At 42.8% G+C, this 17,214-nt stretch overlaps 1 protein-coding gene across 5 annotated transcripts in view; it reads left to right on the forward strand.

The window, feature by feature from the left end:
* Positions 1-10,372, forward strand: part of OPHN1 (oligophrenin 1) — a 253,859-nt gene extending 243,487 nt beyond the window's left edge. For 4 of the 5 annotated variants that reach the window (XM_045847507.1, XM_045847508.1, XM_045847510.1 and 1 more), the window contains exons 22-25: positions 3,465-3,630; positions 5,434-5,484; positions 7,844-7,885; positions 9,303-10,372. In XM_045847507.1, coding sequence (XP_045703463.1) covers positions 3,465-3,630; positions 5,434-5,484; positions 7,844-7,877 — 251 coding nt within the window. In that variant the 3' untranslated portion in view covers positions 7,878-7,885; positions 9,303-10,372. The remainder of the gene's footprint in view (positions 1-3,464; positions 3,631-5,433; positions 5,485-7,843; positions 7,886-9,302) is intronic. The other variant, XM_045847511.1, reaches the window with a different exon arrangement.
* Positions 10,373-17,214: the final 6,842 nt, after the last annotated feature.

Genomic DNA, 17,214 nt, shown 5'->3' on the forward strand with positions numbered 1-17,214 from the left:
CCCCAGGGTGAACACAGCTTTAGGATAAATGTTTTTGGCTCTGACTGCAGCCTAGGCTTCCCATCCAACATCCCCTCCAGTAACTAGTAGAAATGGAAGAACGTTGTCAGCTCTGGTAATCTGTGATCTGCAGTGAGCAAGCTGCATCATGTAGCCTAGTGGCTCTCAATCCTGACCACACACTACATCACCTGGGGAGCTCTTAAAAATACCTATACTCAGGTCCTACCCTAGTCAGTTAAACTAGGACCTCTGAGGATTGGGCCCAGGTACTGTATGGTTTTAATGTACCCAGTGTGAATCCACAGTTGAAAGCCACTCATCCTTGGGAATACATGGGCTTCAGAAATTAGATGGGCCTGGATCTGTTGCCAGTTAACTGTGAGGTTACCTCTCATCTCTGCATCCCTCTTTCCTCGACTGTAGAACAGAGATAATACTTTGTACCTTACAGGGTTGTAGCCAGTAATAAATGAGAATCTATGCGTAAAGTACTGAGTATGGTATCACAGTGCCTGGGACAGAGCAGGTGTTCAGTAAAGAGGTGGCGAAAATTTTACTGTTACTTTATTACGACTACTGCTATTATTACTTGTAATTTTTAATGATTTGTAATAGCAAAACAGCAGACACTACGAAGAACAGTAGATGCAATCATCACTCTACCATTTACCTCTGTGATTATGGGTGAGTCAGTTCACCTTTCTGAACCTCAGTCTCCTTCTTTGTAAAATGGAGATGACAAGTAAAATCCGTCTGATCTTCCCTTCCAAGCTTATTGTGAACATCAAATAGTTCCCTGGGAGAGTGCTTTGATCTGGTATAAAGTGTGTTAGAAAAGTCAGATTGTTATTATAATTTGGGTAATTTTTTTTTCCAGTGTACCTAGCCTGGTGCTAAGGGGACTGGCATGGCCAGAAATGCAAGACACAGTCTAGGTGAGGAGACAGAATTTATATGTGTGTACATGAATAGGACCTGTTTCATTCCTCCATTAGAACACCAATCTCACTGTATTATTAGCATTGTTTCTTTTCATATCTGTCTCCCTCATTAGAATGGTTAGCTGGGGTCTGTCACAAATAATGCCCCTTTTTATTACAAAATGTTTTCTTACAAAATCATAAGCATGGAATTCTGTAACATAACAATATCACGCTCAAGCACACCATAGGACATTTTAGGTGAAATGTTCAAATTAAAAGTATAAATTATTACACCCATATTATTACCCTACCAACCACACTGAAGCAGGTGTTACTTCTGCCGGACCCTGTATAAGCCCTTTGTGAATGTTTATGTGGGTGGGAGTTAGCTGTGTCAGCCCGAGTGTTCAGAGAGGTAAGATTTGAGTCAAGTGTTGATGAATGGTTACCATGCAGCAGGGGTGTCAAAGTCATTTTCTTCAGGGTCCACATCAACCTCACGGTTGCCTTCAAAGGGCCGAATGTAGAGCTCCTTGCCCCTAGTTAGGGAGTAGTTGCATTTATACAGGCCTAAAATTACATTTGGCCCTGTGAAGGCAACCGTGAGGCTGATGTGGCCCACAGTGAAAATGAGTTTGACACCCCTGCCATACAGTTAAGACATGAGAATAGGGGCATATATGGAACAAGTAGGACAGAGTCTAACACTTACTTACCCTGCTGTATGCAAGGCATTCTCTATAGGCCATTTAATTTAGGAGAAGTTATTACCCGTTTCCAAGATAAAGAAATTGAGAGTCAAGGAGGTGAAATAACCACCCAGGGTCCCACAGCTTGGAAGTCGCAATGCATGGCCTCAATGCCAGGTCTGCCCAACCCAAGACTCTGTGTACTTCCCACTATAGCAGACTGTCTCACCCAGAAGTAACAGTCAAGGGCTTGCTTTGACAGGGTAGTGAGGAGACCAATTTGATGGGAGTGGAGTTGGTCCAGAATTAGTGCCTGGGATGATAATTGGGGACCAGCTCACAGAGGGCCTTGAATTTATGTTAAAGGGTTTGAACTTTATTCTGTACGTTTAATGGCAACTGAGAACTTTTCTAAGGAGGAGAAAAACAATGTAAAAATACTTAGGGTAAATCTGACAACAGTATTATATGGATTAAAGTTAATATTTTTTTTCTATTTACCTTAAACTTTTTTAATAGGAGAAAGCTTAATGAATATCAAGATTTACTAACAAAAATGGAATGAATATTAAGATCTACTAACACCCTTACATAGTTGTGCGTAGTTGTGTCTATTTCCAGATAGTGTTCATCAGGCCATGAATACTTCCTGTGGACTTTTGTTCATTTATATTATTTTATATGCATATATTTTTTGACTGGGCCCAAGTCTTTATCAGTTCATTCATGATACATATCAGTTAAATGCTTGTAAGAATTGGCTCATATGCTTATTAGCCTTTGTGGCTGGGTCTGACTCTCTAAGCATGGTTTTATGCCAATTGTTTATTTTTTTAATTTTTGGGGGGTTAAATTTATTTGGACCTGATCCCCAAAGTGGATCAATTGGATCAATGAGTGTGAACTGTCTCATATGTATGATTTTGCATGTCATCCACATTGTTCCAGAATTGTTGATGGCTGTCTAAACAGAATAAGCCCAGGGTACGGCGTCACCAGCAATGTGTGAGTGCATCCATTTCACCACACTGCTGCCAGAAAGGTCTTATAAAACTGGTATATACTTTACCAGAGACATTGAAATAAAGAACAAACTGATAGTAACCAGGGGTTGGGAGATAACGGGAGGAAGAAGTGGAAGGGTCATCAAGGAACATGTATAAAGGACCCACGGATGATGACAATGGGGGTAGGATCGAGGGTGGGAGGTGGGAGGGGTGTGGGGCAGGGGGAAAATGGAGACAACTGTATTTGAACAACAATTAAAAAAATGCATATTTTTTCCTTGTCCCCTTGTCCTGTAAAGGAAAGGTTGTATTTTATTAAAAATGATTAAAAAATGATGTATATTTATTTTGTATGGACGGACCTGGAAACTGGAGACACAGAGGCAGGCAGGTGAGTTAGGAGACTGCCGCAGTAGTCAAGGCCTAAGCGAAAAAGCCTGGGGTTTGGTGATGGTGACTTTAACAATTTCACATTCATCATCCAGCATTGACTAAACACCTAGTAAGTGCCAGGCACTATATGGAACATATTAGCACCTAATTAAATTCTCTCAATATCTTCATGAAATAATATATTATTGGTCTCGATTATATAGATAACAAAAGTGAGACTCGGCAAATGGACGCGGCATGCCTTAGGTCACACAAATATGAACTTCAGAGCTGGTGCTCAGACAGACTTTCTGCAGGAATAGCTGCTGGAAGAATGATTTTTTAAAAATCCAGAGTTGTTAGTGACCAAAAAGACATGGGTGCCAAAGGAGGTGGCCTAGATAACTCTGATATTGCGTAGTTTTCCATTGGCTAACCATCCAAGTTCTTGCTGTTGTTTTCTCTTCCAGCAGACTCTGACAGTTTCAGCAAAGTGCGGCCTCCAGGAGAAAAGCCAACCATCATCCGTCCCCCGGTGAGGCCTCCTGACCCTTTCTGCAGGGCGCCTACTCCCCAGAAAACAGAACCAAAGCCAGATATTGTAGCTGGCAATGCAGGGGAAATCCCATCATCCGTGTAAGTAGAATTATTCCTCATTCTTGACTTAAAGCCCATTTTAGGCCACCAGGAATGCTGTCAGCATTACCACTGTGGTTGTGAAGGGCAGACAGTGCACAGCCCTGGGGCACCATCAGTTCATAGTGTAGCCTCGCAGGGGTGTCCAGCTCACGGGCTGCAGGTGGCCAAACATAGCTATGAATGTGGCCCAACAAAAAATAGAAAACTCACTTAAAACATTATGAGATTATTATTTTTTTTGTTTTCGTTTCTGTTTGTGTATTTAATACGTGGCCCAAGACAACTCTCCTTCCAGTGTGGCCCAGAAATGCCAAAAGGCTGGATACCCCTGGGACTCTAGGGGAATGTACGGACCAGCCCTGTTTAGAGTGTTCCACCCAGCACTGAAGATGGAGAGATTTCCCCAAAGCTGAAGAGTTTGAACCTTAGTGCCTAATAGGAGACCCATTGTTTCTAGCTGTCCTGAACTCCGAGGGGTGATACGATTACCTTCACTTTTCATGCTCCCTTGGCTCTGGAAATTTTTCTTTTTTTTTTTTTTTGTTATTGCTACTGGTCCTTAAAAGTAATTTAATGAAGATTTTTTTAATCTTCCAAAAGGATTCAGATCCTCCAGAGAGCCTCTTGCAGGGTGTGAGCCTTTCTGAGGCTGGGCTGCAAACCAAGGAGCCAGAGCTAAAGCTGCTACAGTGGGGTCGCAGCAGTTCCCAGGGACCAGCCTGGCTTGGCCACAGCTGGCCTGGCTGACCTCTCCTCAGTCGGCGCCCGGGATCCATCTCAGTATACTTCCTCCTGGGGTTTCTTTTTCTTGTGTCTCTTGTTTTCCATAATTATGAAATGCGGTAAATTTTTTAAAAAGTTTCACCATTTTGACTCATTATACTGCTAACTGCACAAAGGGCAATCCCCCAAAACCCCAGAATTTAGTTATAAAAATTGTGTATTTATCTTGACGTGTTTAAATGTCAGTCACCTCCAAAGTGCTCTCCATTTGATGCAATACACGTATCAAGAGGATTTTTCCACTGCTCAAAACAGTTTTTTGAACTTATTGATTTGGATGCCTTTTCGTGCTTCTGGCTGTTTTTGCTTCACCTCTCCCGCATTGGCAAAACTTTTCCCTTTGAGGACTTTTTTCATCCAGGGAAACAAAAAAGTTGCTCAGGGAGAGATCAGGTGAGTGGGGAGCGTAGGGCACAGGGGTCATGCCATTTTTGGTCCGAAACTGCTGAGCACTCCGCATGGTGTCGGCAGGGGTGCTCGTAAATCCCCCATCATGAAATGGGCAAACCCATCGAAAGGGTCTTCAAAAAAATTCACTCAAGCAGAACGCAGCCTCTCACACCAAGGCCAGCTGGTACACTGATACAGATGGGTCCCTACAACACTCACTTAGCAGGAGGAGCCTGTTCTACTGGGGGCCCGCCCTCCAGAAATTAATTTCAAGTTTTTTGGAGGTCCCCCCTCGTATTCACACAATGCCAAAAATTATACTTTGAAACCTAGGACTTCTTTCAGTTATTTCTCACAGGAATAGCCTAAGTGGGCAACATACTTAGTCCATTCTGAACCAGTGGGGAACACACGGTATTAACCGGAGCCTTGAAGGTGCCTATGGTCTCTGAGCCATTTCATGTTCTAATACTTGGGTTTTTCCCCAGACCCAGGTCCTTTGCAAGCTAAGCCATGGCCTGGCATTGGTGGCCCATCTGGTTCATATTCTCTTGTTTTTCCATTGGCTGTTGGCTCTCACACATATTCTAGAGAAACTCAAGGGGCTTGGTTGGCTTCTGTTTACAGGGTGGCTTCCAGGACCAGGTTCTTTGAAACAGCTTCCCGGAAAACAGGAAGGTAAGCGATATAGGCGACAGAAAAGAAACAAAATCACTTTTTAATAATAAATGCATCATTAGCATCTGATTTGCTCTTTTACATTCTCTTTCTCTGTTTCTCTAGATCTGTATCTCTGTGTCTCTCTGTTCCTGTCTATGTTTGTCCCTTTCTTTCCCACAGCTCTGTCTCTCTCCCCGTGCTTTTTTTTTTCTGTACCTGTTGGTCTGTCTTTTGTCAGTCTATTTGTCTCTCTTACACTCTCTTTCTTTTTGTGTCTCTATCTTTCTGCCTCTTGCTGTCTCTCTTTGTGTTTTTCTACTTATGTTTATGCTTCTGTCTTTGTCTCTCTATTTCAATCTTTCTATCTCTCCCTGTGTCTCTCTTTCTTTATCTGTCTCTGTATATTGTCTCTTTGCCTCCCTGGTTTCTTTTCCATTCTCTCTCTCTCTCTCTCTCTCTCTCTCTCTCTCTCTCTCTCTCTCTCTCTCTCTCTCTCTCCCCCTCTCTCTCTCTCAGCACTCACATGCCAAGTGGTATTACAAAAACTTTGCACTCAATGTAGGTCTTATTTTTTTGTTAGTTTACTTATTTAGAACGTACTATATCCATCTGTGGGGATGAAAATGATGATCTGTTTAAGGTGTGCTCCATCCCTTTTTGCTTCCCATTTGTACACCTGACATTTGAATGACCTCACTCCCTCATTCATCTCCCCTCCATGACAATTAAAAAAAAAAAACTCAAAAGAAAATGGGACGTAGTTCATTAAGAAGGGAGGGGAAGATGGCTCAGTAAGGCAGAACAGCTTATGCAACACAGGTTAAGGAATTGATTAGCTTTCTACTTTGGCTAGAATATGGGGGTGAGAAGAGGAAAGTTTAACTGGAGCTGAGGCCAAGAAGATGGATTGGGGCCAGCCAGATTGTAAAGGCCTTGTATGACATACTAAGGAGTTTGGTCTTTATACAGTAGTCCATTGGAAGTTATGAAAGACTTTTAATGCATGTTCAGAGCTGGCTGAATTGTAAAAATAATCATTCTGTTAGTAATTGGAAAGATAGATGGGAAAGTCAAGACTGGAGGCATGGAGACCAATTAGGAGGCGAATCATCCTGGCAAGAGTTGATGAGGTCCTGATCTATGATATTGCCTGAGGTCCTGATCTCAAGGCATGAAATGGAAGGAGAGATTTTTTTCTTTTAATCCTCACCTGAGGATATATTGATTCTAGAGAGAGGGGAGGGGAAGGGGTGGAGAGATAGACACACACACACACAGAGACAGAATTCAATGTGCAAGAGAAACGTCAACCAGCCGCCTCTCATGTGTCCTGACTGGGGATCAAACCCATAACCTTTTGGTGTGCAGGATGACACTCCAACTGACTGAGCCACCCAGCCAGGGCTGGAAGGAGAGATTTGAGGTAGATTCAATAATATCTTGCTGACTTTTCAAACATGGAACATTGGAGAAGGATTAAGAGAGAAAAATCGAACTCGGGTAATTAAGTAGATGGTACCAATAATAAATCATGGAGGAATAGCATTTGTGGAAATGTTGCTCTGTTCAATTTTAGACACTGTTTTTGAAGACCCTATGGGACATCCAGGTAGAGATGTCCACTAGGTCGCTCAACTCATACTAGTAGTTGGGGCTGTACCTACAGAGATTTAGGGATAGAACTTCTGAGATGGAGGCATTCACATATACCAAAATGTGAATAGATGCTCTTTTGGGCGTGGTCCTCAGTATGTGTTGGTGATTGAGAGCATGGGTGGGAATATGATCACTCAGTGAGTAGGTGTAAATAGACTTAAGAAAAAAACAATGCTGAAGATATAGCCCTGGGACCAACTGTTGTCTGCATATTCTGGCCACACCATATGGGGTTTGACTCTTCAGGATTGCATTTTCCTTCCAGCTATCCCTAGATGAGGCTAACGCAGGATTGATCTAAGCACATCAAGAGGCCAGGCAGGGCTGCTTTGGTCTTCAAGTCACAGGAGGATTCATGATTTGCATGGCATTTGCCTTCCCTCCTTGCCCCTTCTCCCTTTTAGAGATAATTACAGAATGTAGTGTCTGGTCTTGGGGCGATTTCTCTGGGCTCCCCTAGGCTTCCATAGTCTGGCACTCAAAGTCCAGTGCATGAAAGATGTCCTTGTGTCCAGGAGTCTGGGTTCTCTAAATCTGCCAGAGGCAGCCCAAGCTGTAAGCATGGAGCTAGACTCTTTGAAATATTTGGGTGGAATCACTTAGCCATTTCTTAAAATTACCACATTGGCACTGGCATGGAAAGACTACCCTTACCCTTGCTTTGCCTTTCCAGTTTTGATTTCGAGTCTTAGTAAAATGTCTTTTCCTCCTTTACCCACAGTTCTCAAGGCAAACTTCCTGGAGATGAGAGTTGAGGCCTCAGGTATGTAGTCTCCCACCCCTGGTTACAGAATTTTGTTACACATGAGCCTTCTCTGTGGGATCTGAGTTTTTGAAGACTGGAATACTGTGTCAGTTCAGAGGGAGGAAACTTATCTCCATTCCTTAGTTCATTACCCTATAATGATATGACCCTTAACCTTACTGCCTTCCAATTCTGAGATTCTTGGTTAATTGTTTTTCTTTTTTCTTTTCTTTTCTTTTCTTTTCTTTTCTTTTCTTTTCTTTTCTTTTCTTTTCTTTTCTTCCTTTTCTTTTTCTTTTCTTTCCTTCTTTCCTTGTTTCTTTCTTTCCTTGTTTCTCTTTCTCTCTTCCCCTTTCCTTCCTTCCTCCTTCCTTCTTTTCTTCCCCCCTCCCTCCCTCCCTTCCTTCCTCCCTTCCTTCCTCCCCTAGCAAGACTACAGTATAGTTTTATAAATTGCCTTTGAATCGAATTCATTAGGAATCCTGGGTTGTGTGACATTTTAGGCAAGTACACTTCCTTCTCAGAGTCTCAATTACCCAACCTATAAAATGAAAAGGTTGGAACCTTCTAACTCTGGTAATCTTTGGGTCTATAAGAAGATCAGTAACCTCTCTTTCAGAATTATAGCAGGTACCAAGAGTCCAACCTTAATTTTTGTAAATCACTATTTCAATGTTACCCCCTGAAACTTCCTTCTTAGGCCTTTATATTTGTCTAATGTAAGGCACTTTCACATTCATCAGCTCACCTGATCCACATCAAATGCCAGATATAGGGAGGATACTGTGTATTTTTAACTCAACAAATAAAGGAACTGAATTTCAGAGGGGATAAGTAACTGCTAAGGTCAACAGGAGCCATGGAGATGATGGAAATTTCTTTATCAAGGAGTTATCATTGTTTGACTATCAGATTGCTGGCATAATATGAACCAATATACACATAAATGAGATCGCAGTGTCTGAAGCAGAGCTTACCATATGCTCCCCAGGCTTCCTTTTTTTTATCACTGCCAGCCTTCAGAGGTGCATAGGTACATAAACTTTTTCTCTATCCGCCTTCATGGAAGTGAAGTCTCAGTAAAAGGAAGCTTGGAATTATTGTAGTGCTCTAAATGATCTAAAGGCAGTAGTCATGTCATGGTGGGGTGGGGTGGGTAATCTCAGAGGCATCAGGCTTCTGAATCCCCTGTAGACTTTTTGGGAATTAGAATTGAGGCCAAAGGCACACATTTCTATTCCTGAGTATAGCACCATCTTAAGCCTGTTTCATGGGATCAGAATCACAGGGACCTTTTCCAAGCCAGCCCCTATTATTCAGAAGGTTAGCTACCAGTTTTATGGTTAGCTGCCTACCAAGAGAAGCCTCACTGCTAAGTGGCTATTAAGTGCTTGACCCAAGCTAGCTAATTCCTATTCTCTTCTTTCCCTTTCAGGTTGTAAAAGCCTTGGCCTCATAAGACCCTGTCCCAGTTCTAAAAGGGTCTTCTTCAAACACTTGTGTGCTGAGTCATTTTGTGCTGAAGAGCATCTCCTTCCTGGCCTGCCCCATCAGGCTCTTGGATACTATAAATAGAGTGCACATGTCCTAGAACAGGTTTATTTCTCCTTTGTATTCTGTCTTTATCCCCTCAGAAAGTCTACGTTGAGCTCCTGTAGACTGAATGTCAGACCTCCCTCAAGCCAAACTCTGCAGAAACCAAGTTATCCATTCACCTGAGCTGGAGAGTGGAGCTCAGTTTTCAACTCTTCTCTGAACTTCCTGCCTCCTCAAAAGGTCATCAAATGCAAAGATTTGGGGCTAACCACTGATATCAAAGGTCTTACCCTGAACAAAAAGCTACTTTGGTTGGGGCCATTGATTACCCTGGAAGCAGGGAAGTAGGATTGTTTGCTAAACATTGGAGAATCCTAACATGCCTCTTACTGATGAGATGGAGCCTGGTGCCAGCTTGGAGCTCTGGCCCTGCAATGTGTTGCCAAGAACCTGTCTACTCCCATGGGGCTAGACAGCTTGGATGATGCCCCCCACAACCTTCCATGTGGACTCAGGAAGGTGGCCTTCCTGCTCTTGCCAACAGCCACTTAGGACAAATCTGCAAAGCACGTTTTGCATGTCAAAGTCTCCGACTCTTTGAATTAATCGTCTGCCTGTTTTCTCCTAGCAGCCTCCTTTCCAAGAAATCAGGAAAGAAAAGCTGAAAACAGTTCTTTAAAAAAGGGAGACTGTGCTTGTCCTTCAGGAGTTCCATTTTGGGGTCAAATGCTGGGAAAAATTGTCAAGGTGGATTGAGGCCGGGCAGCTGTCATGTTACATTGTGTTTGCCTTCTGCAGTTAAGCTCTTTTATCTCCTGAAAGAAGCAGTTTTTAACCCAGTGCCCATGCATGCAGGAACATCATGGAGCCTCTGAAATGGTATATAGAATTCCAGGACAACGTGCTGGTTCTGGAGAGATGTCCATAACATTCTACTGAAATGGGCCTGTGACCCAATAAAGGTTAAGAACCACAGCCTTGAGATAAAAGACTCTTTTTTTACAACCCATAAAGTATTTGATTGGAAGGGCCTTGCAAAAGCATTTACTCTAACTGTCTAGTTTACTGTTGGGGAAACAGGCAGGGCAAGTTAAGGAGCCATGTCTAAAGAAGACTTCTACCCAAGGTTGTTTCAGTTATACCACACTTATACCACACTTACCTAGCAGGGGTATTATGATGGACAGCTTTAGTGGTCATTATTTTGGCTTATTATTTTGGTTATTGTTTGAGAGTTTGGCTTTTACCCTCTTTCTTGACCCCCACATTATTTTCCACCAAGTGAAATACTCCCAGACAAAAGCTCCTAGTCTTCCTTGTTTGCCATCTAAATCAATGGGAAAACACAAAAGGGCTAATGAGTGAGAAATCTGAGGAGTAGACCTTTCTGGTTCCTGTTTGTTCAAGGGAAGCTGCTAGAGCAAGTGTCGTTGCTTGTGTTACTTTGCTGATGCCACTGGCACAAGACAGATGCTCAGAGTACCACCCAAGGGTCTTTGCACTCTACTTCTTTGGGTGACTGGTTTACCAGAATCAGGATATCTGCTTCCAGTAGCAAGGCACACACTGGGGAGGATGAATAGGCCTTTCATCTGGGCACTACTTGGTTTCCACACGTGCACACTCATTGCATAAGGTGGGCCTCACACAGCCCTATCATCCAGGCAGAGCTCCACTGCGTGGCCTTAGACACTTCCCTTCTCCTTCCCTCTGAGTCTGTTTCTCCATTTTAAAGGGTTAGATTATTGCCAGTTGGCTTTAGCTAATGGATGTGAGAATTACCCAGCAAGATCAGTGGAAGAGGGGAAGTGACCAGAAGTTTTATCTCACCTCATTAAAGCTCATAGAGGTGACATAACTTGCTCAAGGTTGCACAGGTAGGAAATAGATTGGGACCTAGGCTTTCTATTGTTTTCCTATGTTGTGCTGCTTCCTTGGGAGAGGAGGCGCAGCCCTCCAAATCCTCAGCACATAATATCCCCTTAAGAACAGTATAGGAAATGGAGAAGCCAAAGAACTTAGATGCACAGACCATGGACATGAACTAAGGGGGGTACTGCTGGAGAGAAGGGAGATACCTGGCAGAGGGGGGCTAAGAAGGAAAAATTGGGGAAAACTATAATAGCATAATCAATAAAATATACTAAAAAAAACCAACTCAGCACTTCTGGGAAGTGTCAGGAGCTCTAAGCTTTTAATTGCTTCAACCCAATTGCATCAAAACACATTGAACTCTCCCCCCCATTGGTGTATATCCCCACCAATTTACGGCTTGAAATTGCAGAGTGCTCTTTTGTCCATCATTTTGTCCTCATGATAGTCCCATCAAGTAGCTAAAACCAGGGAGTTTGTCCCCATTTGACAGATGTACAAATTAAGGCCCAAGACCATTGTTTTGCTTTTCTACTGCTGCTGTAACAAATGATGACTACAAATGTAGCAGCTTAAAACAACATCCATTTATTTTCTCAGGGTTTTTATGGGTCAGAAGTTCTGCATGGTGTGGTTGGATTCTCCTCTTAAGGTCTCACTGAGCTAAAATCAAGGTATCAGCCAGGACGTGGTTGTCAGTTGGGGCTGACCCCTTTTCCAAGTTCACCTGTTGTTGTTTGTTAGCAGAATTCATGTCCTTGTTGTAGGACTGACGTCCTATTTTTGATATGTAGCCCCCTCCATCTTCAAGGAAACAGTGAATGGCACATGAAATCTATTTGTTTCCCCTTCCTCTGATTTCCTCTCTTGCCTCTGCTGTTAGGGGCTCACTTTTCATTGGGGTGATTTTATTGGGCTCACACAGATAATCCAGGACAATCTTCTTATTTTAAAGTCAGTAATAACCTAAATGGCCTCTTCAACATCTCCTCGACCATGTACTCACAGTCCTGGAGACAGGACATTGGATTTTCTTGGAGGCCATACTGCTGCTTACAACAGGCATGAAACAGCTGCCTACCGAAGCCCCGTCTCTCAGTATAAAGACACATGGTTGTCAACATCCTAATGATGAGGTACAGTCTATATGGCCAGTTAGAAACCCTGCTGTTGCCCAACTTCTCCCATATGAAATAGTCTACACACAGGCAACACGCCAAAGAAACTGGTAACTGGAATACAAGGGGTGATGAGCTCTTTGGAAGCTGCATATATTATATGTGTTCTTAGATGGCACCTTGATGCTGGTTATCAATCCGTTAACTCGTCTCATTCTGTCTAGGCGGGGGTGGGCAGAAGCAGTTTCCCTAAAGGCCCAAGATGTGATGTGTGTTCCCCATATCATTTGATCATTTGATGCTTGACATTGCTACATGCTGAATATATCTAAGTGCTTAACATAGGTTTACTAAGTTTGTTCTGATAATCTTGTGATGTAAGTACTGGTATTGACCCCATTTTACAAATGAGAAAACTAAGGCAGAGAATAGTTATCACAGTTCACTCAAGATCCCACAGCTGAGGACATGGTGAATTCAGGATGTAAACCCATACCATTCTCTTACTAATCCCTTGTGGTTTCCATCACACTGGGGAAATTCTCCTAGAGGAAAGATTGAGGCCTAGTGGATTTCAAAGTCCCTTGTACCTTTGATCCTCTAAGTTTGTCCACAGGATCCTGGTATTCTGGTAATTCAGATCGGCCCTGCTGAGTTTTAATGAAGTTTAAAGTCTGTTAAATTTAGAGACTTGGTGGGTTTTATGGGGCCAGTGGAGTGCAAAGTGAAGGTGCCTAACTTTTTCTCGGAGGCTTAAAGACAAGGAGACTGCCAGTCCAGGTGGTTCGGGTCATGATGGGTCAGACCCCAGAAATGCTTTTTCCAGAGCAGTATTTCTTCCTGGGACCCTCCCCATGAGATGGGGGATCTCCCTATTTCGGTATGCATTCAAGTTGTATAATTTCCTCTATAAGCCCATTTCCTGAAAACACACAGCCTCAGAATGCCAAAACGGTGCCTGAAACTAAGACTGCAAAGACAGCTTTCCCAGTTCTGGGGAACAAAAATAGGCAGTTGCCTTCTGTATGCCCACACTTCCCAGCCCTTGGCAAGCCTGTGGGAACTGAGTTTTTCACTAATATTGTCAGCCCTGGATTTATCCCTCTAGCTTTTGCTTCCTCAGCTACTCGCATCTTGGTTCCATGATGCTGGCAGATGCCATCCTATTCTGTTGGGTTGGCCAAAAAAGTTAATTCGGTTTTTCCTCTGTAAAATGGCTCTTGTAGCACTTAGTTGTCTTTAACTTCATTTGAAACAGTTTTGTTAGATTTTATTGTGACAGCTGTCATATCGGCATGCCTTTTAAAAAACTAATCAAAATTGGTGAATTTTTGTGTAACCATTTTAATATTGAAGATGGAAGAAAATATGGAACATTTTTGGCATATTATGCTTTATTATTTCAAGAAAGGTAAACACGCAGCTGAAACACACACACACACAAAGATTCATGCAGAGTGTGGAAGAGGTACTGTGACTATTGATTGAATGTATCAAAAGTGGTTTGCGAAGTTTCATGCTGGACATCTCTCACTGGATGATGCTCCACAGTTGGGTAGACCAGTTGAAGTTGATAGCGATCAAATCAAGACATTAATTGAGAACAATCAATGTTCTCTCAGGTGGGAGATAGCCAACATACTCAAACTATCCAAATCAATTAAAGTTATTGGTGAAAATGAAAAATATGTCCTATGTTTTACAGAAAAAAAGTAAATGGGCTTTTTGGCCAGCCCAATAGTTTCCAGAGCCATCAGAATGTGAGGAAGGTGGGGTATCCCATCGGTCCCTTACCTCTTCTCCAGCCCTACTACCATCCTGTGGGACTCAATTCTGTCTCCCTTCTGGGTTTGTGGTCTAGAGGGACTCAATTAGAATCTAACTGAGACTCAATTAGAGACTCAATTAGAGACACCTTGCTGCTTTCTGTGTCTTTTTTGCTAGCCTTTTCTGATAAGACACCTGGTCTCAACCACCCTGGAAGGGACCTGAACACCATCATCTATATTTATGTCTCAATCACCATGGGCATGTTATTTAACCCAAATACCCATGATTGGCCCTTAATAAATGCTCAATTATTGTTCAGCAGTGATAGTGTTAGTAGTGATGGTAGTGGCTGCCTCATTTGCTGTTCAGGAATGGAATCTTTTATATATCCATTGAAGGCTGGTGGATGATTCAAGATCTTTCCAAATGTCATCCACCACCTGATTTCTTGTATTCCTCAATGCAGTGTAATCCGATTAGCTAGAAATTGTCATGTCCCTTGGCCCCGTAATTAGCCACCCTGATTCCCCATCACCCTATCGCATCTGGCCCCAAACCTGGCTCAGTTTTCCCTTACCCAATTTTTTTCTTCTCTCATGCACAAGTTTAATCCCAGGCCCAGCTACTCTGTACTGTGCAGCTGCCAACAGTCAGGTCTGGAGGATTCCTATGTCTTAAGGCATGGGTGTCATACTCATTTTCACTAGGGGCCACAGCAGCCTCAAGGTTGCCTTCAAATGGGCTTAATGTAATGTTAGGACTGTATAAATGTAACTACTCCTTAACTAGGGGCAAGGAGCTCAGTGCTGCTGCCAGGTAGAAACAAGGTGCCGGGCCAGATAAAAGAAGGTGGAGGGCCGGATTTGGCCCATGGGCCTTGTGTTTGCCACCTCTGTCTTAAGGTCTGACATGGGCTCTTTCCTACAACAGTTCAATTCTGGGTGATATGGCTGCAGTACCTTCACTCTCCTGAGTACCCCTTATGCTATTCAGAGGAGCACCTACCTTTCCCACATTTGCCTATCTCTCCCTCTTATATTTTGCACTCCTACTGTCATTACAATTGTGCTTATTGTGTTTCTTCAAAGGTACTCAGTGAGGGGGTAGGTGGTCTTTGTAGGGAGATAGGAAAGAAGCACTATCCTGATGTGAGTGATTTTATACTTAATTGGAAATTAACCCTGGGCTCTTGACTGTCCAGGTTGTATTTATATCCAGCAGGAAATCACATTATTTTCCCTGAAGTGAATAAGACATCACAGAATGCCTTAGGAAATGGTTCTAAAGATCCTTTAAATAGATTTGAAAAGCTCTGAGAAAGAAGCATTGGCAGCCAATTAGCAAGGTTGTTCCAACTCTGACACAGGGGAAAAGGGACTCCACTCTGAAGTGGACAGGTTATGAAGATTTGATCCAGAGCATTTGCATGATTTATGTTTCTAGAATTCAGGGCCTTGAGAATTGAAAAAAGCCCCACAATGGAGTTAGGGATCCTCTGGGACTAAGAGAAGGAAACAAACATTGTTAAGTATCCGTCATGTACCCAGCATGAAATGGGAGAGCCTTCCCAGGAGATTTGGCCCAAGTATAAGGTATGGCCACCTGGCAGACACATTACCTACATTTTATATACAGGGTTTGGCAAAAGTAGGTTTGCAGTTGTAATACGAATAAATAATATGACAACTAATAAATAATATACAAGAATGAACTATGTTTCACCTACTCAAACACCTGTAAACCTACTCTTGTCCAACGCTGTACATTGTTTCATTTGAGTCTCTCTACCACCTCATTTTGTCTTTTTAATTTTTAAAAGATTTTATTTATTTTTTTAGGGAGAGGGGAAGGGAAGGAGAATGAGAGGGAGAGAAATATAAATGTGTGGTTGCTTCTCACACGCCCCCTACTGGGGACCTGGCCTGCAACCCAGGCATGTGCCCTGGCTGGAATGGAACAGGAGACCCTTTGGTTCCCAGCATGCACTCAGTCCACTGAGTCACACCAGACAGGGCTCCACCATCTCATTTTAGTCCCATTTTACAGATAAAGAGATTGAGACCCAGAAGGTTGTTCCTGCCCAAAGTCCCATAGAAAGTCAATGGTGATCACAACTATCAACAACTGAACCTAAAAAACAAAAACTAAAACTAAGCAAACAAGTACAACAGGAACAGAATTACAGAAATGGAGGTCACATGGAGGGTTATCAGTGGGGAACAGGAGGGGGAGAATGGGGGAAAAAGGTACAGGGAATAAGAACCATAACTGGTAGGTACAAGATAGGGTGAGGTTAAGAACAGTATAGGAAATGGAGAAGCCAAAGAAGCCTATATGTACGACCTATAGTCATGAACTAGGGAGAATGCAGGTGGGAAGGGGGGGTACAGGGTGGAGGGGAATAAGGGGGGAAATGGGACTTTAATAGCATAATCAATAAAATATACTTAAAAAGTCAATGGGGAAAGCTAAGATAGAAATGGAGACCTGTGGGAGTCCCGAGCCTGCGCAAAGATGGCATAATTTCATTACTGAGAACTTCTCTAATGTGGGAGACCCCAAAACCCACTGTTGAACTGGTGTTTGGGGAAAAAAAACCCCAGCTTTTCATTGTTTGTGCTGTGCTGCTAGGGATGGGAAAAGGGGGAATAAATAAGGGTGTGGCTAGTGCCTGAAGCAAGTTGAGGATAGGGAAGGTGCATAACCATCTCTAGCTTATATGGAGCCTTTTGTGTGAATTAGAAAAAGCACCCCTTGTTCAAGATACTTTATGGCCATCTGCCAGAAAATTGTAATAAATATACAAATCTGTGATTGAAATGTCAGAGGCACCCCTAATGGGTCCATCTCAACCACATTCAAAAACCCTGGGTGTGTTCTAAATAAACATGCCAATAGGAAAAAAAAAAAAACCCTGGAAGGTGCCTAGAAATGTAAAGGAGGTAAAATAATCATGGGACTGATTACCTCAGATCCATATAAGATCTAGAAGGTCATTTACAGACCAAGGTCTGCATGATTCTAAGGGAGAAGGAATTATGGGGACTTAGT

The sequence above is a fragment of the Phyllostomus hastatus genome, unplaced genomic scaffold (assembly GCF_019186645.2).
Source record: "Phyllostomus hastatus isolate PE091 unplaced genomic scaffold, TTU_PhHast_1.1 phas_contig_551, whole genome shotgun sequence".
NCBI classification, from domain to species: Eukaryota; Metazoa; Chordata; class Mammalia; order Chiroptera; family Phyllostomidae; genus Phyllostomus; species Phyllostomus hastatus.